The sequence below is a fragment of the Scylla paramamosain genome, chromosome 30 (genome assembly GCF_035594125.1).
Source record: "Scylla paramamosain isolate STU-SP2022 chromosome 30, ASM3559412v1, whole genome shotgun sequence".
NCBI lineage: Eukaryota > Metazoa > Arthropoda > Malacostraca > Decapoda > Portunidae > Scylla > Scylla paramamosain.
Window position 1 is genome coordinate 19,354,115 of NC_087180.1, and position 25,811 is coordinate 19,379,925.

The 25,811-nt window shown below is 41.0% G+C and overlaps 2 protein-coding genes and 1 long non-coding RNA gene across 6 annotated transcripts in view; 1 reads left to right on the top strand and 2 right to left on the bottom strand.

Moving 5' to 3' along the window:
* The window catches only part of LOC135115989 (serine/arginine repetitive matrix protein 1-like), a 53,084-nt gene extending 34,721 nt beyond the window's left edge, over nt 1-18,363 (top strand). For 2 of the 4 annotated variants that reach the window (XM_064033193.1, XM_064033192.1), the window contains 4 exons: nt 1-444; nt 667-1,156; nt 13,081-13,219; nt 17,891-18,363. The exon at nt 1-444 is cut by the window's left edge and continues 860 nt beyond it. In XM_064033193.1, the coding sequence (XP_063889263.1) occupies nt 1-444; nt 667-1,085 (863 nt within the window). In that variant the 3' untranslated portion in view covers nt 1,086-1,156; nt 13,081-13,219; nt 17,891-18,363. Of the gene's footprint in view, nt 445-666; nt 1,157-13,080; nt 13,220-15,435; nt 15,575-16,482; nt 16,609-17,890 lie in introns of those variants that run through there. The other 2 variants (XR_010276123.1, XR_010276122.1) reach the window with 2 other exon arrangements.
* Nucleotides 8,086-15,589, bottom strand: LOC135115990 (transmembrane protein 53-B-like). Its single transcript, XM_064033194.1, has 6 exons — nt 15,333-15,589; nt 14,924-15,061; nt 14,052-14,317; nt 13,724-13,884; nt 13,416-13,570; nt 8,086-13,203 (listed from the first exon to the last, which is right to left on the bottom strand). Exons 1-6 carry the CDS (start codon nt 15,407-15,409, stop codon nt 13,047-13,049), a joined length of 954 nt encoding a protein of 317 aa, XP_063889264.1. The 5' UTR covers nt 15,410-15,589; the 3' UTR covers nt 8,086-13,046.
* Nucleotides 18,364-19,398: 1,035 nt separating the features above from the next.
* On the bottom strand, nt 19,399-24,409 carry LOC135115993 (uncharacterized). The gene is made up of 2 exons (XR_010276125.1): nt 24,031-24,409; nt 19,399-20,424 (listed from the first exon to the last, which is right to left on the bottom strand). It is a non-coding gene; the product is annotated as an uncharacterized LOC135115993 (long non-coding RNA).
* Nucleotides 24,410-25,811: the final 1,402 nt, after the last annotated feature.

Genomic DNA, 25,811 nt, shown 5'->3' on the forward strand with positions numbered 1-25,811 from the left:
CGCGGCCTCTGCTTCCTCGCGGCATTACCGACGCCGTGGTGCAATCCCGGGGGGAGGATGGCAGCACTCCTATGGGCAAGGAGGCTGCCCCCGACCCTGGCTGCAACCCGCCGCCAAACACAGCGACCCAGAGACCACCTGACTCCCTTCCCCCAGCCAGCACACGTGCTCCGTCCCGCACACCCGCACCGCGCCCTCCGTCCCCAGGACCCCCCTCGCGTCCCTCTCCGTCCCCGCCGCTCACTCCCGCCGCCGAGGGCAACAGTTCCGGCGACTCTGCTCACGACGCTTTTCAGACTCTTCAGGACCCCGAAGTGGCCTCCATGTCCTCCGAGTGTGGACTCCTGCCCTCCAGCGAGGAGTCCAACGCCCCTCCTCGCTCCCCGCTGTGGGGCGCCCTGGCCAGCACCAAGAGGGAGCGGCGCTCAGAGGAGCGTCAGGCGGGTGAGTAGCGCAGGCCGCGTCGACAGCCCCCTTAGCCTGGCTTTGGGGAATGTATGTGAGGTACATCTTACTGAATGTTCATAAGATTATGACTACGCCCTTCAGATAAAGCATCTCCGTGTGTGTGTGTGTGTGTGTGTGTGTGTGTGTGTGTGTGTGTGTGTGTGTGTGTGTGTGTGTGTGCGTGCGCGCGCGCGCACTAAGAGCCGTGTGGTCCCACAGATCGCAGCAGGAATCGGCCGCCCCTGAGTTCCCTGCTGGCCACAACGCGGCGCGTGCTGGCCAGGCCTCGGTGGACGCGGCAGGAGGACCGCACACCCCCAGCTCTGCAGCTGTCCCCGTCCTCGCCCCGCAAGAGACGAGTGCCGGGCGCCGCCACGGGGGGTCGACTGTGGCGGCAGCAGAAGCAGTCCCCTGCGAGACCCATGACATCGCTGGGGGCTGAGGGCGCCGAGAACACGGACAGTGGCGGGGCAGGCGGGTCAGGGGTTAGCCAAGCCAACAGTCCCGATGGCGGCAGTCCCAGCACGCCCGCCAGACCTCGGGAGCGTAAGGTGAGGAGGACGAGGCCGAGGCCACGACACCGAGACCCGGCAGGGGACTCCGTTTTGTTGCTCAGCGATGACGCCACCGAGGAGTGACGCGCCGCGCCCCGTGACGCGCCACGCAGCTTCCTTGGACACACGCAACACACTCCGGTGATGCTCTAAGGGTGAAGATTATATTTTTTTATAACATAGCTTAAGTCCTCTGTCACAAACACTTAGGAATACCTTGGAACGTGCAGGTTTTGTGAAGCTGGTGCCACACGAGTCTCTGGTGGCACTGTGTAGGCTGCCTGCGTGAATACCTGGTTACCGGAGGTTGAAATTGTTGAATGTTAAGGAAACACTTGGCTGCCTATGTTAAAATATTAAAATCTAGTTACTAAACTTGAAATACTTGACAATAAGATATAACTAGGCTGTTTGTATAAAACTATGTTAAAAATCGGGTCGATAAATTAGCAATAGTTGAAAGATAACGTAACAATAGTGTGCCTGCATCAAAATCTGGGTATTCAGTTTGAAATAATTGGATGATAACCTGAATAAGGCTTTACAAGGCTGCCTGTGTTAACGTGTCAGTGTTGAGGTTAAAATATTTGAGTGATAAAGTAAATAAGATTCTAACTTAGTAAACACAGTAACTATCATAGGCTAAAATTTGAACGGTAACGAGAAAAAGGCTTTTCTTTTCTATTATACACATATACTTCATCATTTTACATCTTGATATAAACTGCCTTTATCTGAGCTTCATGTACAACAGGCAGATTGGCAGAAAATCTTGTGGTAACTTTATTATGAGTGGCGGTAAACTCACGTAACATAACTGATAGGAAATTTAATGGCAAGTGTATTACAAGTGGCGGTAACTCTCACAGCCTAACCCATTCATTTCTTCATCCTACGTAGATATCGCGGTTGCCTTAATATCGGAGCGCTCACCATATAATGTTATCTGAATGTCGTGTACTTTACGTAATAGCGACCTCGATATTCCGTTGTAATGAATGAATGAAAAACACGAATATATTTAGCGTAGACATTTATGATTTACGGGGATATGATTAAAGCGTCTATACAGTCTAGGATCAGAAGTGTTTTTCGGTGATTGGTGACATTGTATCCGTGTTAGAGGGCAAAGCTTGTGTATCTTGCGTCTGGGAGCCATGCACTGCTGGGGGAAGCTTGAATTGAAGGAACACTAGGGAAGATGTGAAGAAAAAAAGATAAGTAATTAATAAAAAATAAGAAGGAAAGAACGAGTATACATATGAGAGAGAGAGAGAGAGAGAGAGAGAGAGAGAGAGAGCAAAACATATCATAGCCACTATCTTTGCAGCTGAAAAAAAAAAATCAATAAAAAGGTCACTAAAAAAAAACACAACTGACAAAAATAACATAAAAATTTGAAAAATAAGTGCATTCCTATAGAAATTAATCTGCGCCAATATGAACACGCCATCATACAAGATTGTACTGCATTGCCTGTGTTGACGCGTGGCATAGGAAGAGTGACGGGAGAAGTAGGCGTGGTTATTAGCGGTGCTCGGATGTCCCATACTGAATTGATTGCACAGGTGAATATTATTATAACAATTTTTGGGAGGAAATATTAAGATTTTTTTTTTATAGTACTTATGCAGGTAAATAACACCATAACGGTTACTCTTAGTAAATAGTGGGACCTTAGTTCACCAACTTAACCTTTCATGACTCGCTTCACGAACCGAAATATACTCATGAAAACACGTGCTTTCCAAATTCCACCTCGTGCCCCTTGTTTGAGTTCATTGCATGTGATGCAGGGACTTGACAGCCGCACGCCTTTAGCCTCTCTTGTTTTGGGCGTCTAGAAACAGAGACAGGAGATAAAATATGACCAGCTGACAGAGCACGTGTTGTCATGAGTAGCGCAAAAACCCCTGCTTTCTAACTCCTCAGCTGGGAAGGCGCCTTGAAATCAGTGACTATCATAGCTGATGTCTGAGGGATTTTCCAGTGTACAATAATTAACCGCAAGTTACGATGGGGTGATGGATGAGCGCCTTATTTCAGCTTATCAATGGGATTAGGCCACGTCTGGTCTTGCGGGTTTTTCCATTGTATTATTATTTTTTTTTCTATTTTGTTTCTATATATATATATATATATATATATATATATATATATATATATATATATATATATATATATATATATATATATATTATTCAGTAATATTTATCTTATATTCATCTTCCATGCTTAATGATATCTACCTTATTTTATCTTTTATCTTTGTTTAATGACAGTGTGCATCATATCTTATCTGCTTCTACCTTTGTCTTCCTTGTTTAATGACATTTCTTATCTTCTTATATCTTTATCTTCCTTGCTTCCTATCTTATCTTTCCAATTATCCATCTTCCTTATTCAGTGATACATGTATTTACTATCTTATGTATTAAATCGTTGTCTTCCTTGCTTAATGGCATTTCCTATCATATGTTGTCTTCTTATTATCATCATCTTTGTTCAGTGACATTTTCTCTGTTATCTTATCTTTCCATTTCATTATCTTCCTGTTTAATGATATTTCCTGTGTTATTTTATCCTCTTACATCTTTGCCTTTCTTTTTCAGTGACATCTTCCTATCTTATTTCATCTTATATATTTACCTTCTTGTTCTAATGACGAGTATTATCTTATCTATAATTGTCTTTATATATCTTTCTTATTTACTCACTTTCTCCTTCTTGGAATTTCTTCGTTAGATTTTTAGACATCTGGGAAATATTTTGGTGTATTTTAATGGCTAACCAATAATTTTTTTTTATCATATGAGTATTATCTAGGTACTATTTGAATAAGCTGGATTCTATAGATATGAAGATAGCCAAATTCTTGCCTTCCTAACTCCTTTTCATCTCATCACTTGTCCTCATCACCATTTTACTTTGTTTCATATTTTTATCATATTATCCAGGTAATATTACATCATGTTAACATAGGTAATCAATTTTTTGCCTTCTCAACTACTGTCATTCATTCCTTCATCTCATCACTCAGAGTACTTTGAAATTTAGATATGTGGCTTTATAAAAAAAAAAATAAAATAAAATATCCTCCGTTATTTACCTGAATGAGTAAGGGGGACAAGTTTAAAGGTGGACCAGAACGAGACAGGTGTGGTAGTTAAAGAGGATGAGTCAAGGTGGCTCGCTGTTATAATACAATGACCTAACTTGTCCTAACCTGTCCACACCAAATCACATTCATCTCTGTAATATTTAGGAGGTGTGGGCCTTCTTGGTTTCTTGTCTATTTTATTCACATTAAAGTTAAAAAAAAGATAAATTTAAAGTGACTGTTGCTGCTATAATACAGTGATCTAACCTGTCCATACCTAATTGCACTCACCTCTCTAATATTTAGAAGATATGGGCACTTTTCACCTATTTTGCTCATGTACTTATTGTCTAACTCCCTAAATATGAGTTGTCGTAAACTGCACTATACATAAGACCTGTCACAAGAGCCATTCTGAGCTGACATGATTTGACTTCCATAGATCACAGTGTTTATGAAGACATTTCTCACCTTATCAAAAAGCTCACTCATGGTAGATGTGCATGGTTGGTGGCTTGTGATGAAGGCTACAATGACTAAACAAGTATGGTATTGTATTGAAGTATTATGAAAACCTCATAGAATTCAGATTGTCTTGTGTTTGGCGTGTATGATTGGAGGCTTGGGATGAAGGTTATAGAGCTTAAGTAAGCAGGGATGAAGGCTACAATGGCTAAACAAGCATAGCATTGCCTTGAAGCACAAAACTTAGATAATCTTGTGTTGGGATGAAAGTTACAATGACTAAATAAGCAAAGAACTACAGCAAAGTATTATGAGAACACAAAGCTTGGATCATTTTGTGTTGGGAGTGCATAGTTGGGAGTCTGTGATGAAAGTAACAAGGGCTAAGGAGGGCATGGTAGGGGGGACCTGTGTTTAAAGTTCCAGTCACCAAACAAGCAAGGTACTGCAGCAAAGTGTATCATGAAAACCTCACAAAACTCATATCATTTCCTGTTGGGAGATCATGGTTGGGAGTCTGGGGTGAAGGCAATGAAGATTAGGATACTAGTGAAGCAATAGGTTAGGATATATGAGTCTTGAGTCTTGCGTTACTTAGCACTCACCGGCGAGCTGCACACACAAGATGACAAGGTGCGGCAAGGAAGTATCGTTCATAGCGTTTTGATGTATTACTGTACTTAGCTTTTGGAGGAAATTAATAGCATGTATATATATGATTTTTTTTTACGTATGATAACTTGTTTGTTTGTTTTTATAGTCATACGCGTTTATAATTGACCAAAGCACTTAAATATAGGCCCTTGAAAGATGACATGATGAAAATATACGCGTAGTGATGATGATAGTACATTGAATAAGCCCAACATATCATTCCTGCTGCAGTGCTTCAAGGTGTACATTATCACATCATTTCCTGGCCATTATGTAAAATTACCACTTTATTTCACTAGTAGTATTTGCCCTTCCTTAGGTACCTTAAGGCATATACACTGACCCATCTCCCTCAGTGTGTTATCCCAACTCACTGATGATTTTTAGTATATTCTACATATAAAGCTTTTTGAAAAATCACACTAGAAGGTATATAGTAATTGTAGATTTGCTCACTTGATCACTGAAACACTATATTATCTATACTAGCACCGTGGTTATGTAATGTTACTAGTAGTCTATCAGTTCTAAGTTGTTTGTTATTAGATAGTACGCATTATCTGCTAGCGAAGTTATTTAGGTGTATCTGCTCTCGTTCGTTCGCTGGAGCTGAGTGCTTGAGAGAGGAGAGACGCAGAGTGGCTCTCCCTGGTTTGAGTGTTTCTTTCAGTGTAGAGTGTAGAGCTACTAATGCTGTTTGATATTCTTGGTTGTGCATCATTTGGTATTAGTATTTTCTATGTTTGTTGGAATTTCTTAAGTGGGATCATGGGAAGGTTAGATACCCCAGTTATTTATGGGTTGGGGCAAGATAGATTAGGCTATACATGTAGTTTACTAAATCTAATCTGACATAACCTAATCTAACCTTATCCATCCTAGTTATATTTTGGATGGGGCAAGATAGGTTAGGGTATGCTAGGTTAAGCAAGGATAATTTAGTCTAACATAACTGAAAGTACTCTTAACATTACTATTTTTTTTGGAGGGGGGATAGGGCAAGGATAGATTAGGGTATATTAGGTTAACTTAGGCCACTAAATCTAATCTAACTTTAAGAACTCTGACATAATGTAACCTAACCTAACTATATCTACCTTAATTGTTTTTTTGGATGAGCAAGATAGGTTAGGTGAGGTTAGATTAAATATGGATACCAGAATTAATGTAATGTAATCTACCCTAATGAACCATTACTCTCTGTATGAGTAGCTGGGGTGGCTAGTCTTCCCATGATCCTGTTGGTGTTTGGTGTGGGGGGATACAAGAATATCTCTGTTTTATATCATTATTTTGAGTGTTCAGGTTTTTTATTTGATAAGTGAAAAGTTTGGGTGGTTTATAAAGACCAATGTATAGAAGTCAGTTTACTTCGGCACACAGAATTACTGGAAACGTTTCCTCTGCTACCTGAGATATATTCCGTAAGCAACACATGTTAAAAACACATATGTACTAACGTATTTTTGTGACTTACTAGTTATAAGCTTCAATATTGCTATTTTGCAATCATATTATAATATATATTCTGTACAATTCTTGTTAAACTTGTATAGTCTATGAAGAAATACATTTTGCAAGGATTTATACCGTGCCGTGAAGTGAAGCATAATATGAGCTTTTCTCCAAAGTCATCATTTCTGAAGCACAACATTCCTCGTCAGCTAGCCAGTCAGTCTAGCCTTGTACTTGTTACTCAGAGTCTTCACCATGGCGTGCAGGGATGTGCTTCGTGCCACTGCATGCCACACACTGCATCACCAACCTCAACCAGCTCAAGTTTTTGGTGTGCCTGAGGGTGTAGCCTTGCACCACCACACAACACACTGCTTGCTTGTGAGGGACATTGCAACATATCAACTGTGTGTGTGTGTGTGTGTGTGTGTGTGTGTGTGTGTGTGTGTGTGTGTGTGTGTGTGTATGAGAGAGAGGATGTGTGTTTACATATCCACCTCGAGTTTATTTCTTGTATTTTTACAGGATTGAGTTATGGTCCTGTTTTAAGTCTAAATCATCACACACACACACACACACACACACACACACACACACACACACACACACACACACACACACACACACACACACACACACACACACACACACACACACACACACACACACACACACACACACTAGTTGGATCATTCTTGTTTAATCTCCTGCTGGCACAGATGCCAATCTCTCCTCGTCGAGAACATAAAACACAGTCAGGGTGCAGAAGACTACTTGACTAGTGGCTATGACTGTGCTGGCTTTGAGGAGCTCAAATCTTGTTAAAAACTCAGAACATTCTGGAGAAGATAATGGGTGCATGTTGTTTTTTCAGTTATAACACAGTACATGGTTACATTTTGTGTTGTGATGAAGAGCAGCCAGTGTGTTTCTCTCACTTGTAACTGCCAATGCTGTAATGACCCCTTCACTGCTATGTGGCACAACTTCCCTTATTCAGCAACTATCTGAGACATCATTTCTTGTTCTATTGCCACCTCCTAACATCATACTGGCTAAAAATGACAAAATCTATTCTTTTTTTATGCCCTTCTTTCTTGTAGATGCTTATAAAGACTACATACATTGCCTTTAATGCTGTGAATTATTGCATATCACAGTGAAAGGGTTAGTGATCTTTCTTTTTACTGAAGGAAGTCTTGAGATGACTGACAGATGACTGGTGAGTTAGTAATGAGGCGTTGGTCAAGGTGGGCTGGCAAAGGCTTTGTGTTTGGTGTCACTGTTACAAGGGAATGGTTGATGTGAGTCGGAGGTGTAACGCAGCTGCTTCTGTTTTGTGTTGAGTGTAAATATGTAATTATTCCCACTGTAATGGCTCTGTCTAAATGTCTTGCTTCAAAATATCCATCAAGTTCTTTTTACCTTTATTTAATAACTATAACCATGTATTTTTTTACAGTTTGCAGTTGAAAATAAAACCATTAAAATAATTCATTTTACCCCAAGGTATTATACATTTTTTTTTCATGTACAACTCAATAAAATTGTACGAATTAATCTCATATATACATACACTGTATATGTAAGTGTTGTTAACTAGTAAGAAAATGACCATAAACCATTCACAATAAACACCAGATTTCAGCTAAGCTAAAAAATATAGTACTATTCAGTGCTTAAAAAAACATCCAGTTTATACAGACACAGGTTTGGGCAGGTATTCAAATATCACCTTTAAAAATTATAAAATAAAATCAATAAAAAAAAGCATTACCAGAAGTTGATGCAAAACACACACATACAACAATACAAAGAAAGACATGTGGCTTGGATCAACACAGACCTATGCACAACTTACCCACAAAGTAACGGACGGAGACACACACACACACACACACACACACACACACACACACACACACACACACACACACACACACACACACACACACACACACACACACACACACACGGCAGCAATAGTAACACTTCCTAATCAGCAAACACAGGTAGTGACTCTACGTGAACTGCTAGTCTAAGAGTGAAGCACAACACAATGAGATGACTAAGACCTGATGCAACATTCACACCACCCGTGCTCCATTAAAAAGACAGGTATTGCTCACTTTCATCTCTTAGTTTGCTGCCGATCTATTCAAGAAACGTTAATTGCATCCGACTTCCACCTCAGCAAGAGTGTGAGTGTTGGTAATACACACTCATTCTTTTTCAGTTTGCATACTAACTCCAATAAAAAACAATGCTTCCACTTAAACTTCCTCTTACAGGACAAGAGTATGTAGAGTGAAGCAGTTGGTAGTGCACACAGTCACTCTTTTGTTCTATTCCCACATTCACTTCAGTCAGAAAATGCTTGCCAATGAGTGTATGGCAAGTTGTAGTGTGCATACTTCCCTTCAGATATGTAATGAAGGGACAGGCAAGGCTAACCAAAGTTTACTCAAGTCTTGGTGATTTCTCATGGTCTTACTGGTAATATCAGACTTGCCTTTACATTGGGTGTCCTGTCAGTGGTTCAGTCCCCAGCAATGACCTCTTGTTATCTATCTCATCAATCAGTTTGTGTTTTTGTGATGTTCCAAAGTGGGGCATGACACTCAAGGTAAAGGCAAGCTTCATACATCACCAACTGGGAACAAACTTAGTGAGAATGTAGGCTTCTTGCAGCTTCCCTGATTTTCTTAGGTTCTTATATATCATGTTAGTTTTATGAAGAGGCTGGATAAATCTATGGAGGCTAATGACAGATGGTAACGTTTCAAGTTCTGAGGTCTCATTATTCTCCTTTACATTAACCACAAAGGTCTGAAGTGGGTTTGGTCAGCCTTAGCTGTACTGTGACACTGGACAAGCAGAGCAAGAGTGGAGTGTGAGCAGGATGAGAGTGAAGCTCAAGTATGCATCAGGCTCAAGACACATTACAAGGCTCCTACAGTGCTCCTCTCTGCCTTGGCCTTTGTGCCTCTGACATTATTCACACACACTATCCAGGAACACAGAATTGCTATGTCACTCAGGTCACTACTTGCATTTCCCACATGTTACTGCAGTGCCCTATTTACTGAGTGATGAGGGTGAAACAGCAGCTTAATTAATTCTAACACTGGGTGCCACCTGCTTTTTCTCTGTAGGCTGCTTCGGATACCATAATGAAGCAGGGAAATGATAAATAAAGCAGAGAAGTGAGCACTGAAAATAATGAGGCAAAGCAGAAAATTAAATAAAAAAATGTGAACTCTGAAAATAATGAAGCACAGGAAGCAGAAAATAAAATAAAATGGCAAGATCTAAAAATAATGAAGCAGACAAAGCATAAAATTAAATAGAAAAGTGAGATCTGAAAAAAAAACATGAAGCAGAGGAAGCAAAAAGTAAAATAAAATACAGAGATCTATAAATATTCAGTATTTTATCACTAAAGATAAAATATTGAATGAAGATGAACAGAAATTCTCAAAAAGGGCTGTTAACCTTTCTCTCTCCAGGCATACATTCAATTAAATCATAATACAAGACTTAAGGAATATGTTAATATAATGCTTCTTTTCATGCTGTATTATATGGACCAGGGGCAATGCACTTACCAGCACAACCCTATAGTAGTAAAAACAGGAGCCTTAAATAGCAACACTGGTAAAAGTCATGTACATAACTTGATCATATTTCTCCAAGAAGCACCAATATTGCACTGGGGAGAAGGAGGGACTGAGGAAAGACTTAAAACAGGAAGAGGAACTGAGGAGAGACTTAAGATAGGATGAGGAACTGAGGAAAAACAAAGTAGAGACTCTTGCATATGTTGTCCTTGAGTCCTCAAATAGTAAAACAAAATTAAGTGCCCTGCTTATGTTTGATACTCCTGCCCATAAGTAACATTTTCCAGTAAGGCTTTTGAAATATACTTCAATATTCAATGCATTTTTGCCCAAGAATGGAGGGCTGAGGTGTAGGATTCAGACAGAAGGGAAAAGTTGTGTGTGACTTTAATGATTTAACAGAACGACGGATGGCTCATAGTATAACAGAATACATAAAACATTTTGCAGTATGGCTTTCGAAAAATACATCATTTAAAGCATTTTTACCCTGGGGTGGAAGTCTGAGGTTGTAAGATCTGGACAGAGACAAGACATGTGATTTTAATGGCTTAGTAATGGAAGAATACACAGAAGTTTAGGCAGTCATGTAAAGGTGAAGCACTGAAGCATGGACTGGTGGAGTGGATGTGGTTAAATGCAGCACCCTGAGTTGGTTTGACCATTGGAGAGGATGGGAATTAATGAGATGAATGGGAGGATGAGGGTTAAAGAGAGAGAGACCTGGAGTGTGTAAGAATGAAGAGTATGGATGGATGGGTCACAGCGACTGCCACGTGTAGGCCTGATGGCTTCTTGCAGCTTCCCTTATTTTCTCATATGTATGAAGTATTTAGTCATTGCCTTTCCCTTAACTGGAGAAAAGACTGGAATTTGCAGGATGAAATACACTGATAGGTACATGAAAAGACTCCTGTTTCAGACTTTTCCCTAAGAGTTTAGGAGGGAGAAGGCTGGAGTGTGCAGGGATGAAGTATAGTGATAGCTCTTCCGCTGTAGCCACTAAAATTATACATCCAGCAGGGGCAGATAAGCAGGATTAGATTTACCAACTACATGGGTTCAAACTTTTAAGCATGAGAAACTGACAAGTTATCCAATATCTGAACTCCATATCAATGTGTCCTTGCATCATAAGGTTCACAAAGTAATGATGGTGAGAGATAAGCAGGGTCAGATTTACCAACTGCATGGAATCAAAGCTTTATATGAGAGACAAGTCATCCAATATCTGAACTGTATATCCATGTTTCCTTGCATCAAAACATTCAAAGAATAATAATGCATGAGTACTTGATATGGAAAACTTTCTTACCTCCTGGGCATAACAAAACAGACTCGACTCACTAACCTTTCTTCATTGTGCAGTAATATAACCAAAGAGAAAAACTGCTTACATAAATGTCTATACCTACTTTAGAATCTACTCACTAGTACACAAACCATCTATGAGGTTTACTCTTCCTACATCACAATGAAGCAATAATGTAACCTTACTTCACATCACCTCTGATAATGGGAACACTTCCTGAAAGTAGACCATTCTTTGATTTACTTTCCTTCTCTCTCTCTCTCTCTCTCTCTCTCTCTCTCTCTCTCTCTCTCTCTCTCTCTCTCTCTCTCTCTCTCTCTCTCTCTCTCTCTCTCTCTCTCTCTCTCTCTCTCTCTCTCTCAGACAAAAAAATGGAATCTTTAGTTAAATGCTTATCAAGTTACTGCCAATATTCACAGTGTCCTCAACACACACTGAAGGTTTGTAAGGCTTGGCAATAAGTTTTTGATCCTCAAGTAACACAACATATCATAAATCATCCCTGGAAACCTATAACAGATACATGATATATCTCTTTAGTTCCCTGTTGCTTGATAGAAAATGACTGAGATAAAAAACAGATGGTCGTACAGGCACTCCCTGAGTTACGAACAAGTTAGATTCCAGATGGCCATTTGTAAGTCGTCAATTTGTAAAATAGTACTTAGGGTGTACAGAACCTTCTTTAGTTTTGTGCTTGGTTCCTTCCATCGCGCTTAAGTAGATCATGGAACTCAGGCTATCAAAAATACAGAAAAATGCTTATCTAGGCTAGCCACATAGCCTAACACTGTGTGAGTATGTGTTTTGTCATCACATTATGTGATGTGTAAACAGCATGATGCATCTTGCTGTCACAAGTGACTCTGGATTACTCCTGAGCCAGTTTCAGCTACACAGTTACATCACAGCACACATCACAACTGGCCACACAACAAGCTATTTCACCTTCAGCCACACCACACCCAACATCACATCTAGCTACATCACAACCCACATCTCACTCTCCACACCATGCTACACACAACACTCAACCACACCACACCACACAGAGCACCCAGCCACACCACAGACACAAAGCCACAGCATGCCACACCATACAAGCCACACAACAGCCCATACCACACTCAGTCACTCAACAATCCATGTCACTCCCAGCCACACCAAAAATCACTTGCATCACAGGAGCCCCACAGTAAGTAATATCACAGTCACACCACACGGCCTAGCACTGTTTGAGTGTGTTTTTTGTCCTCACATTCAGCATGAAGGGCAATTCATGTCTATGGATGTTCGTAATTCAAATGTTCGTTAATCGGGGAGCGCCTGTAATTGTTCATCACAAAAATAGAATAAATAATAAAAAAAATAAATAAAAAAATACGCAAAACCAACTTCCACACCGGCATGAATGAACGACTTTATGACGTGTTTGTATTTTAATCACTCTTGGTCTTGGTCTCACCCTCAAAGGTCGCGGAGGCGGCAGCGGCAGCAACAGCAGCAAGCTGAGGCTGGCTGATGATCACACCCTCCTGACTGAGACACTGAGTAAGGAAGGAGTACACCACCTCCCTGTACTCCTCAGGATACACTCTGAGGACAGAGTGGGGTAAGCTGGATAAGTTTGGGTATGTAGCCAATCTGATATCAAGGTGTGTCTTAGAAAGCAATGGCAGAATTTTAATGAACTGTTATATAGCAGTATTCCAAGAGGCTGCCAAGGGGAATACAAAGAGTTAATGACACAACACAAATGCTGGCTGCCATGGGGAATAAAAATAATGCACAAGTGACAGCTGCCTCACCTGTAGTGCTGGACGTGGGGTGAGTCAGGCCAGCACTTGGCCACCACGGGCACGCCAACCCTCTGCCGCTCACTCATGAACAGCTCCACATCCTGGAAGCTGATGAGTTTGTCAGCTCTGGAGTACAGGAACAGTTGTGGGCAGCGAGAGGAGTCCTGCAGTGAGGAGACTTATGAAGCTGGAGAGCTGACTGATGTACTATTGGGAAAGCTCACCTGGTATAAGAAATGCAGGAAAAAAAAAAAAAAAGCAACAATCATTACTAACATGAAGCAACAATCATTACTATCATGAAGGGAAGCCATTACCTCTACCAGTGTCCAGGGAGGGTTGATGGGCAGCTTGCCAGAAATAATGGTCCAGGAGATGGAGAGCACCTTCCAACCCAGCAGGTACAACATCATGCCCAGGGAGACACACAGCTTCATCCACACTGAGCCAGGAGTCACCTCATACATGGCACGCACTCCTGGAGGGACAACCGGTGTGTTAAAGCCAGGCACTGAGGCTCTTAAACAAAACATGGAGATCCATAAACACTGAGACTCCTAAACAAAAACTCTGAGGCAACCTGAGTGCCCCTAAACAACAGTTTATAGCCAACACAAAGTCTACATGGCAGGGAGACAGAGGCACCTGAGAAAATCCTTCTTGGTGCGGGAGTGCTGTCAAAGATGCATCCCTTGACAGTGATGCGAGGGGCGGCAGGCTCTGCCATGGCCTGCGTCAGGTAGTAGTACAGCACTGAACCATTATTGCTGAACATATGGAAGAAGACAGGGTGGTCGTCCAGGCTCATGTCCCGCAGCAGAGACAGCAGCTTGCGGGCGATGGGCATGAGCTTGACGGCCGGCCTGAAGAACACGTAGGATGACGGCGACGTGTAGCGAATGGTGATGCATCTGTGGGTTGTAGTATACTGTGAGACTGCAGGATTTTAATTATGATTATGGAGCTGATGACTGACGATCTTATTTCTGTCTTATTTTTGTATATGTGGGTTTTGATGTACTGTGAAGTTGCAGGATTTGAATTATGATAACAGAGCTGGTGGGTGACTATCTTATTTCTGCATCTGGGAGTTGTAATGTATTGTGAGACTGCAGGATTTGAATTATGATTACAGAGCTGGTGAATGACAGTCCTACTTCCAGATCTGGCTTTTAACTATATGAGATGGATATTTTTCCAGTCATGCTACAGGGAAAGAATTAATATACTGTACAATTACAGTATTAGGCAGTGGTGTAAAGGCTTTGACCAGAGCCAGACAATAAATGATGGCACATGGACTTAAATATGACAGCTTAAATTGTCTTCATATAAGCTCTGTAAATGCATAGAGGCTTATCTTGCCCATTAGTAAATATATAATACTTTAACAAGAGCCATATTACACATGTTGCAATGATGTATATGCTTGTATAGTCTGTATATGAGCTTGTCTCCTATCTGACTGAGGGAGGTGATGGCAATAACAGTGGTGATAACAGGCCAGCATCACTAACCCTCGCTGGTTGTATATGGTGCAGTACTTGGCCAGGTGTTGGTCCTGCGCCCCAAGCCAGCCCAGCAGGAACACCACGGGCTCCTTGTCTCCGTTGGCGCCGTTGACAAACACAAAGTCTTCGTCCTCATCATCCTTCCTTCAAGACGGGAGATGATGTCAGATTTTGTAGAGAGAGAGAGAGAGAGAGAGAGAGAGAGAGAGAGAGAGAGAGAGAGAGAGAGAGAGAGAGAGAGAGAGAGAGAGAGAGAGAGAGAGAGAGAGAGCTCTTTCAATATTATCCTCCATCATTGTTAACGATCTCAGCATCACTCACGCAAAAATATGCAATGTCAATATTAACAGTCTCAGTGCAACCAGTGTATCACGCGACATTACATAACCCCATTCACTCCCTCTCTTTTACTCACCCACTGGCATTGCGTCTCTGTATTTCCTTGGGCATGGGCGTCGGAAAGGTAATGAAGTATTCCAGGTCGTCTTCCATCCCTGCCGAGGTCGTGTTCCCTCCTGAAGGAGGAGAAGGAGGAGGAGGAGGAAGAGGAGGAGCGGTGAGGCTGAGGTCGTCTGCCGTTGTCGGTGCGTCGTCTGTTTGTTGTGGTGGTTTGCGGCGGAATGCGCGGGAAATTCTTTACAACGGGAGCTCCTGAAGGTATTTTCTCTCCAATTCACATGTTTCTCTTTCTGCCTCTTCTTAGATTTATTTATTTCCGATCTTTTTCTTTTCCTTCTTTTTGCAACAAAACCCTTTTTTTTTTTACTTTCACTTTCTTCTCCACTGCATACCTTAATTTCTCTCTCTTTTCCTCTTCAGTTACTTATCTTTCTTGCTTCTCACCAATTTATAAATTTTCTCTTCTTTCATGTTTTTTTTTTCTTTGTTACAACTACATACTTTTTTGGGTAGTTCCTTTTCTCCACTGTTTATTTTATCTTTCTTTCCTCCTCTTCATTTTATTTCCTCTGACTGAGGGAGAGAGGGAGGGAGGGAGGGAGGAGGAAGAATAGCAGGTAGAGATGAATGAAAAGGAAGAAAAATGAGATGGAAATGTAGAACGGAAGAAAAGAAAGGTGGTTAGGAAGGAGGAGGAGGAAGAGGAGGATAGGAATACGAATAAAAAGAGAAGGAAGAGGAGGAGGAGGAATAAAAGATAGATGACTGAGAATGAGTGAAGTAGTGCAGATGAAGTGACAAGCATTCACGCCCTAATTTGCCCAGGTCTCGCCAAGTGGTCAACTTTGAAGGTCATTTTCCCTCACGTAATGAAATAAACCAGGCAAGGATATTTCAGCATCATTAATTCCAATGTCGAAGACTTTATTCTATCAACAAATCCCTTTGCTAACTTACCAGAGAAAATATTAGTTACTGTATCGAGGCAGCGAGTCACCAAAATTACTTCGGTAACACGGACAAAGAATCAGGTGGGAAAATCAGTGGAGTTTTCCAGTTGTGGCATGGGATAGGCGAATAGCAGGCAGGTATGGCTAGAGAAGGCTGGAAGAAGACCTTTTCTCCTGCAGCGGACTTATACGAGAGGATAATTATGATGGTAATGGTGATGTTTGAATCTTCGAATCGAGTGGGTGGTTCTTTCTCTCTCTCTCTCTCTCTCTCTCTCTGACGGTGGTGGGGAGTGGACGTGTCTGGCTGAGTGGAGGAAAAGGTGTTTCTCAAAATATAAGGTTGGTTGACTAATATATCGTGATTATGGTGATAAGACGGTGGTGAGTGTGATGATGAGGGCTGCGGTGGTGATGTTTATGCGTCTCGAGTTGATCCGTGTTGCTATGCCTCATTCGTTGCGCCACAGCATTGCATCACCTCGTCCTTAAACAGAGTGGTAGATGAATGGAATAAACTCATTGATCAAGTTGTTAGTGTGAATCATTAGGGAGCTTTAAAAGATTAGATAAGTACATGGACAAGGATGACAAGAGGAAATATAAGTTTCGTAGAGGGACTGCCACGCGTAGGCCAGATCGTGTGAGAAATGATTCCCTCAGATGTTACATAGACCGTAAAAATGCTGTTGTGCTTTATTATTCGTTAAAACAACGGATATGTAAGAAAGAGATGCGTAGGATGTTGCGTTCTGTTAGTGATACGTATGATGTAAAATTTTGTCAAGGATAAAATTTAATAGGATGTTAAGTTTTGTCAGGGATACGTAGCATGTTGCGTTCTGTCAGGGATATCTAGCATATGTTACGTTCTGTCAGGGATACGCAGCATGTTACGTACTGACAGGGATGCGTAACATTGCCATGTTCTGTCAGGGATACGTAGGATGCTGAATTTTGTCAGAGATGCGTTATTATGTTCTCAGGTTTATTTCAGCCTGGATGTTCCTCATACTTCCCTTTTTTGCTTCCTTGCGTCTCGTAATCAATTTGAAAATCGATTGGTTTCTGTTCAGTTTATATAGTTTCGCAGCTGCTACCTGGCAATGAGACTACGTGATCTCGGCGCAACTACTTTGCTACTTTGGGTTTTATTATAGTTTAAGGCATTACACACTACGTGGTAATAACCTACCTCATTTTGTTCTCACTATTCACATCATTTCTAATGATTTCACTACTTGTCGGAAATTAATAATAACGCCACAATAGGCCTGGGAATGCACAGCGCTCTCAACTTTTTCTAAGTCCACAGGTAAACATAAATGGTGTATTGTTGCCTGAACTTCAGTTGTTAGGTTAGGGTTTTATTATAGTTTAAGCCATTACACACTACGTGGTAATAACCTACCTCATTTTGTTCTTCTCACTATTCACATCATTTCTAATGATTACACTACTTGTCGGATATTAATAATAACGCCGTGGTCCGTGGGTAGAGATTGGGGACATTGGCTTAAACTATAAATTTATCCTACTTTGTAATAACTATTTTGTTTTTTTACGTGTAACCACGCGATCTTACCACAAGTGCAGCTACCGACTTCGTATTTTTCTCCCACAGAGCGATGAAGGAGCTCGTGTTGGGTTCGTCAAAGGGACTCACGCTTCCACTCCACAAGACTCCCCCGAGTTTCGAAACTTTGCCTGGTGTTTGAGTTGAACGCATCTAATCCACAACTACAAAACTCCCCTGACTGAAGAAACTCTGCTTAGTGTCTGAGGTGAACATCTGCCAAGCCACACACAAGAGCGATAGGAGGGACTGAGAGCCAGCAGAGACGGACGTACTGAATCATGTTGCCTACCTTCTGTCTGCCCAGAGCAAATCTCAGCGCGCACCACGCAAGACCAGCTTGAGACTGGTGTCACAACGCTGCTTGTCACCTCTAGGTGACGCGTGTGTCTGTGTGTGTGTGTGTGTGTGAGAGAGAGAGAGAGAGAGAGAGAGAGAGAGAGAGAGAGAGAGAGAGAGAGAGAGAGAGACTGGCTGACTGACCGACTGGCATTGTTCCTAATAAAGAAAATTAAAAAATCTATATCATGTTTACTATTTCACAACCACACAGGTGTAAAATAAACACAAGTAACAATTCAACATGTTTATTTATAAAGTACAACATACACATTCGTTTATTCAATACATAATACATCAGAAAGCATAAAGATGGTGGCATTCTTGATGTCCTACCAACTTACCTTCAATAATATCTCCTGGGACTTTGCTTCACCAGGACAGGAACCACCACGCAATCTGCTTCACCAGGACAGGAACCACCACGCAATCTGTGGAGAGTCTAAAGAAAACATTAAGTGCAGAGATGTAATGGGTGAGAGAAAGGAGGAGTAACTATAACAAACACACGCACTGCATTCTGTGTGTGTTCAGCCACAGCCTTGAATGGTCACGTGTCCACCACGAGACCCTCAAGGCTGTGGATGAATCACTCACACACACACACACCACTGGGTGGGGTGGCGGTGCAGGAAGGAAGATAGGAGAGAGCAAGGTGTGCGAGGGAAGAGCCCACTACCCACTACACTACCCTCTACTGGACTACTCCCCTCTACGTTTCCCCCCTCCCCCATCCCCTTCCCAACCCCTCACCCAGCCAACATGCATTATCTATTCTAGAATCTGGTGAGAAGTCATGGAATAAATCAGCAGCACTTTATTTCTCTAACATTTCAACTTTTATCCTTTCCTGAGTGAATGGTCAGAGTGGTGGTGTAACAACATACGTGCATCTTTGATCACTGGAAAGTTAAGTCAGAGATGTACATAAGCTGCTACTCCATTTTCTAATCTGATCACTCTTTGAAGGATGAAGTTGAAAAATTAGAAAGAAATAAACTTCTACTACTTCATTCTGAGTTCTCCCCACCAAATTATATACTCTTACACACACTTCTCTCATTATACAGCACACACATTCTACGGGGAGGAAAGGAAAGGAAGTAACTCCCTGAGGGTCTGATGCAGCAGGAACAGAAGCAGTAGCAGCAGCAAGGATTGACAGCACCTCTGGATTCGTGATGTTGGCCTCTCCTCAACAGCAAGCAGCCTGAAAAAGAAAAGGCCAGTTATCATACATATACTGCACTGCTCTGCCTACTTAATAGCAAACAATATTGGGGACTCTATTTTGAACTTAATCTCGTCCATCAATATACAGTAGTACATCAATTTAATCCCATTCTATGCACGTCATTAAGTATTTCCAACATTCCTGTTCACTTAATTGTAAACAACATTGGGGATTATTTTATTGTATATAGTTTATCAATATACAGTAGGATGCTACTCTAAAGCCATTCTGTGCACATTAGTAGGTATTTTTAATGTTATATGGCCACTGTCACATGGCAGTTATATTTAACTATCTATATACCAGGCTAAGATCTCCCTTAAGAGTTGACCCAGACAAGATATTACATCTTGTCTCATCTAGGGAATAAAGAAAAAAGGGAAGGGTTTCTCAGTCTCCTCACACTGCCTCTTTTCACTGCTTTTCACCTACAATGGGATGCTGAAAAGTATTTTCAACAATGCATTGACACATGACTGTCCAGAAATATAAAAGAGTTTTTGTTAACCAAACCTTAACCAGACAACTTGGGTAGTTTAATGTTATAAATTACATTTCTCAAATATTGATTTTTAAGTGTGGCAATGCAAAGTGAAAGTACAATGAATGACAAGAGAAGAAACAATGAGGAACTTACCAAGAGTTAGATGAACAATAACCACTAAACATACACACATCTTAATGCTTTCTGACATATTACTGTCATTGAGTTACACACTGAAACATTGACTCATTAATGGATTGAAAGTACAATAACTAATTGGCTGATTGACTGAAAGGTGCCACAACAGGATCACGTGGCTGTGAAAGTGTGGTGGAGCACGTGTTCTTGGTGGTGGTGGTGGTGGTGGTGGTGGTGGTGGTAGAGGAAGTGGCTGTGGTGCTGGTGGCGGAGATGGTTCAAGTGCTGTTGAAGAGGTGATAGTGGTGGTGAAAGTGGCTACGGTGCTGGTGTAAGTCACAGTAGTGGTGGTGGTGGTGGTGGAGTTAAAACCTCCATCTCATCATGCTGAAAATAAAATATAGTTTAATTAATATACGATTTACTGAAACCTCAAATTTCCTACACATGTAACAGGAGCATTGCAAGGAGTCACTGCACAGCATCTGGCTACATTACTATGCTGACGTCCCCTGTAGCACATGTTAAGAGTGTGGCATGTTAGTGTGTGTGACATGTTATAGAGTCTGTGACATGTTATGGAGTGTGTGACATGTTATAGTGTGTGACATGTCAGTGTGGCAGATGTGCTCTAACGATACTTACATATATACATACATACATACATACATACAACATTTCTCAACATCCTCATTCATTCATCTCATCTCTTCTCTCTATAGGACAAGAAACTCACATACGTACATGCACACATACTACAACCTTTTCTAAGCATCCTCCTCCACGCATCTCAAACACAAAGACAAACCTCACCATCTTCATCAACCTCATCTCAAGCTCACAAACACATGCCATCTATCCCTATACATCCTATACATTAAGGTCCTGTCATTAAGTCATCAATGTCTCCTAAAGCTGTGGTTCCCAATTTTTTTTTTTTTTTTTCCTCCAATCAACCAGTTCACCTGTTCATATTTCTCCCTTCAAAGTGAACACAAAATTATGGAATTCCTACCAAAATTATCACACATAGTCACTACTGAAGGCAACCGTGGCATAAATTTTGATTTGTATTTGTATATAATACTTCAAGGAAAGTCAACTGCCACATTATATGAGATTTCTGTTTTCTTTCGGTCAACAGCTGGTCATTTTTTCATTTCCCTCAGTTGATTTCCCCCCCTGGAATCCTAAAATTTCCACTGATTTCATTATCTTTCTTATTATTTTTATTCTCAGTATTGTCATAAATCCTATCTGTTGCAATCTGTCTTGTAATATTTAGTCATCCTTTTTTTGTGTGTCTGTATGTATGTGATTCGGTAACAGGCCACTACGTACCATTGGCTGCTGTGTACCACTGGCTGCTATGTACCATCCATGGCTGCCATGTACCTGGCTGCTATGAACCATCAGTTATGTACCATTATTATCATAAACAAAATACAGATAAATTAACAACTTATGGAAAAGGGAGAGAGAGAGAGAGAGAGAGAGAGAGAGAGAGAGAGAGAGAGAGAGAGAGAGAGAGAGAGAGAGAGAGAGAGAGAGAGAGAGAGAGAGAGAGAGAGAGAGAGAGAGAGAGAGAGAGAGAGAGAGAGAGAGAGAGAGAATCTATGATAGCCTACAAGAAATTATCTAAGCACCAAACAATGGACAACTTAGCAACTCCAATGGACCTAATCATTATTTGCTTTGAAACTCCAGTGGACTTTCTATTTTCTTTGAAACTCCATTGGACCTGCACCCTCAGTTATCCTTCTGGTACTGCACACAAAGCACCCTAAATACAACAAAACTCACCCATACCACACTCAAAACACCCCTAAATATTATAACAAAACTCATCCAATCACACCTAAGACATGCTTAACATCCAAACACACTCAAAATACCCCACAACACGCAAATGTACCCACAAAACTCACCCAGAAACACACAAAACACATATTATACATCCAAAACATGCCCGAAACACCCCACATCACCTCAAAATATCCATAAAACTCACTCAAACACATCTAAATCATGCTGAAAACATCCAAGACACTCAAAACACCCTGATATACTCACAAAACTCACCCAAACACTCAAAACAGGTAAAACACACCCAAAACATCCCAAACTCATTCAAACACACCAAAAAAAAACATCCCACAACAGGATACGCCCAAACCACACTAAAACGCACCCAGAACACCCCACACAAACTCAAATACACCTAAAAGACCCCACACACATCCCCGAAAACACCCCACACACATCCAAACTCACCCGAAACACTTGAAACACCCTAAGTAAACTCAAAACAAACTCACAACACCTCAATATGCCCCCAAACACACCCAAAACACTCCGCAATATACTCAAAGCATTTTACAAGACTAAATACACGTACAATACACCTAAAAACATCCTAAGCCACACTTTAAACACCCTAAATTCACACAAAACACAGATATAATAGCAAATATGCATCCTAAACACACTTAAACATTCACAAAACACTCCACAACATTCCTAAATACATCCAAAACACACTTAAAACACCCAAAACACATGAAATATTACAGAGAAAAAGCAGGGCAGGAAGGAAAACTAAGCTAAACATGGTCTTCTTGGTATTTACCTGTTATGCCCCCTCCTCCTTCTCCTCCATTTCTCCTTACTACTTCCTCCTCCTCCTCCTCCATTTATCTATTTTCTCCTTCTACTACTACTACCTACATACCTGAGCTTGGAAACACCTGGAAAACACTGGAAATTACGGTAAATACTGACGAGGAGACACTGTATCCGAGCGAGTCCCAGGACCCTTGATGACGTCACAGGCCACAGGCGGGGGCTGCCGGCGCCCCGCTGGCTGACGTACGTACGTAATGTATTTCATTTCAAAATTGACCCCTAGAAAAAACGAAGCTAGGCTCGAATGCCTTATATATTCTGACTTGATAATTACTTTAACTAATATTCACAATATCAAAACATCACCAGCCTGGGCAGTTGTAAAGAAATAATAATATGAAATATGGAAAAAGTGTTGAATCTTTGACACCATTAAAATCATTGAAAAGTCCACCCATTTCACTTTACACCAATGAAAAAAAACTTTAAAAAATCTGAACTGTTTTTCTAAACAATGCAAAGTTAGTTACGAGCTAAGATATTCAAATAAAAAATCCAAAAAATGACAATTTCGCCACTTTTAACGGCATCAAAAGCTATTTTAGATTCCACACACTTAGCTCATCAGAAACGCAAAACACTTTAAATATCATAAACGATTTTTTGAAGCAACAAAACCTTCATTAAAGCCTCAAATAAAAGAGCCAAAAAACCGGGTTGGGTAAATTTCACCGTAAACAGTCCTATATTTATGCAGAAAAACAGCAGCAAATTCACCACATTTACTTAACTGAGGCATGAAACGCACTTCAAAAGCAACGAAATATTTTTATAAATCATAAAAACTTACTATAGAAGCCAAATTAAGTCATTCAGAAAAATCTAAAAAAATATTGGAACCCAACAAGTTGGCTCAGGCAGCAGTCCATCATGGCGGCCCTCGGCTGAGACCTTAGTAGGGTAGCCAGCGGCCATGTTGCCTTAATTATTCGTTCATGAGACCAAAAGTAGGCAATGGTGGATTTATCTGACCAGCGAACATGAAGGCCAGACATGTGGTTCCATCTTATGACATGTTTGGCTTACAATAAATGAGAGACGAAGCAAATAATGGCTGAAAACACTGACGTCCCGCCTCTACCTCAGCAGACAGCTTGTTTACAAATTAACGAATCTTTCATTATTTGCCTAAATCTCCAAGTTTCCAGACTCAGATGTGAACAAAATCTAAAAATAAGTCAACAACCTTAAAACATGCCTAAAAAAGACGAATAATAAAACCTAAATAAACGAGACACTACAGGGAGGAGGAGGATGTTGTGAAGGCAGGAAGGCTGACTGAGATGAGACTGGCACCGCTGGACTCACCTTACGTATTCCTGCCTCTCTGGTGCTGCTTGGCGGTGCTCGGTACAGGGAAAAGCTGCCGGGAATCCGGAAACACTGGTTAAAACAGCGTGTGGGGCAAGACTGACCAGTGTTGACCAAAACAATGTAGCCAGCCAGCCAGCCACCCGCTCTCCCTCCCCAGCGCCACGTATCACTGCTCCTTCAACCACACTCACTATTACACACACTAACACTCACTAAAGGTGACATGTTATCAAATAATCTGTCATATAATATTCTCACTTCCTCACTTCCCTTTCCCCACTCCACATCCACTATGACTACGTGATTATGAAGTAAAATTTCACTCACTGCTGTACCGTGTCACCGCAGCAAACACGAACGAGCGCAGGATAGGCTCAACTAATGCTTTTCTCTCTCTCTCTCTCTCTCTCTCTCTCTCTCTCTCTCTCTCTCTCTCTCTCTCTCCTCACGACTGTTTCTCAAAACTAAAATGATAATTACCTGGGTTTTCAAGGGTGTTTCTCCTGTTATTAATATAGAAATGTTGTAGATCTGTCACTAGAACTGTAAAAACACCCTTAAAAAACTGTATTCAATGACAGCCTTTTAAAAGCAAGTTTCTCCTGTTAGTAATGAAGAAATTATGTTAATCTGTCACTAGAACCGTAAAAACACCCTTGAAAACCCGTGTAACTATTGAGAGAGAGAGAGAGAGAGAGAAACGATGCATTTTTTAACTTGTGCTGAACTCATGGATCATGCTGAGGACTAAGCCTGTATTAAATCAGTGTATGCTGAATTCCATTGATTGTATTAGTTGACAATACATTTTTTTTTTCATTTTTTTCGTGTTTTATATTTTAATGTAGTTTTATTACTTTTTTTTTCTTACAATATTAATTTTTATCTCCCTACTTGGTAGCTGGTATGTAGCAGCCTTGTTTGGTACATATAAGCCAAAGCAGTGGTTCATAGGAGCCGGTACATAACAGCCGACGGTACATAGCAGCTATCATTCTTTGATTCACTTAGCTAAGAAGGATCAGAGCTTCGCAGAACTGGTTTCATTATTTTTTTTTTTTTCTCTCTTATCGGTACTATTATGAATCCCACCTACTGTAGTCTGTTTTACAATATCTATTGATTTATTTGTGTGTATGAGTTTTAGTTAAGTCAGCTGATCAAACTGATTTCATTATGTTTCTCACCCCCGCCCCCCCCCTATTGCCTCTCACAGTCACATTCCTTATTTCTTTCTTCCCTCTCATAAACTCCCACTTTCATAATTTCTCTTCCTCTTCCTCCTCTTCTCACTCCCTCAGTATTTTGCTTCAAACTCCCTTCTTTTTCATCCAACAGTCATATGTTCTTTGCTTAACACAAAAGCACTTACACAACAGGACGAGAAAGAAATCTTGACAGTATCCTTCAAGACTACAGTAAACATTTCTAACATTAAATTAAGAATAGGATTTAATAAACAGGGCAGCATATACCAAGAGAAAATCATTTTTATTCATCAGTTATCTACTCCAGTTGAGATGAAATAAAAAGGACCTGATACTGGAATAGATTCAAATACCAACAATATTTACAACATGCACATCAGAGGGAAGTCACGTGTGAGGGCCAGATGGACTTTCTTCCTGCCCCTCCAGTTTAAAAAATACACAGAAAGCAGAAAAATAGACCCTACCAATACACGGAAAGGAGGCTGCTGCTGTACAGACCTCCTCTCCTCTGGCGTTGTATTTCTGTCACTTCCTAAGGCAAAGACAACATTACAGGGATGCTGG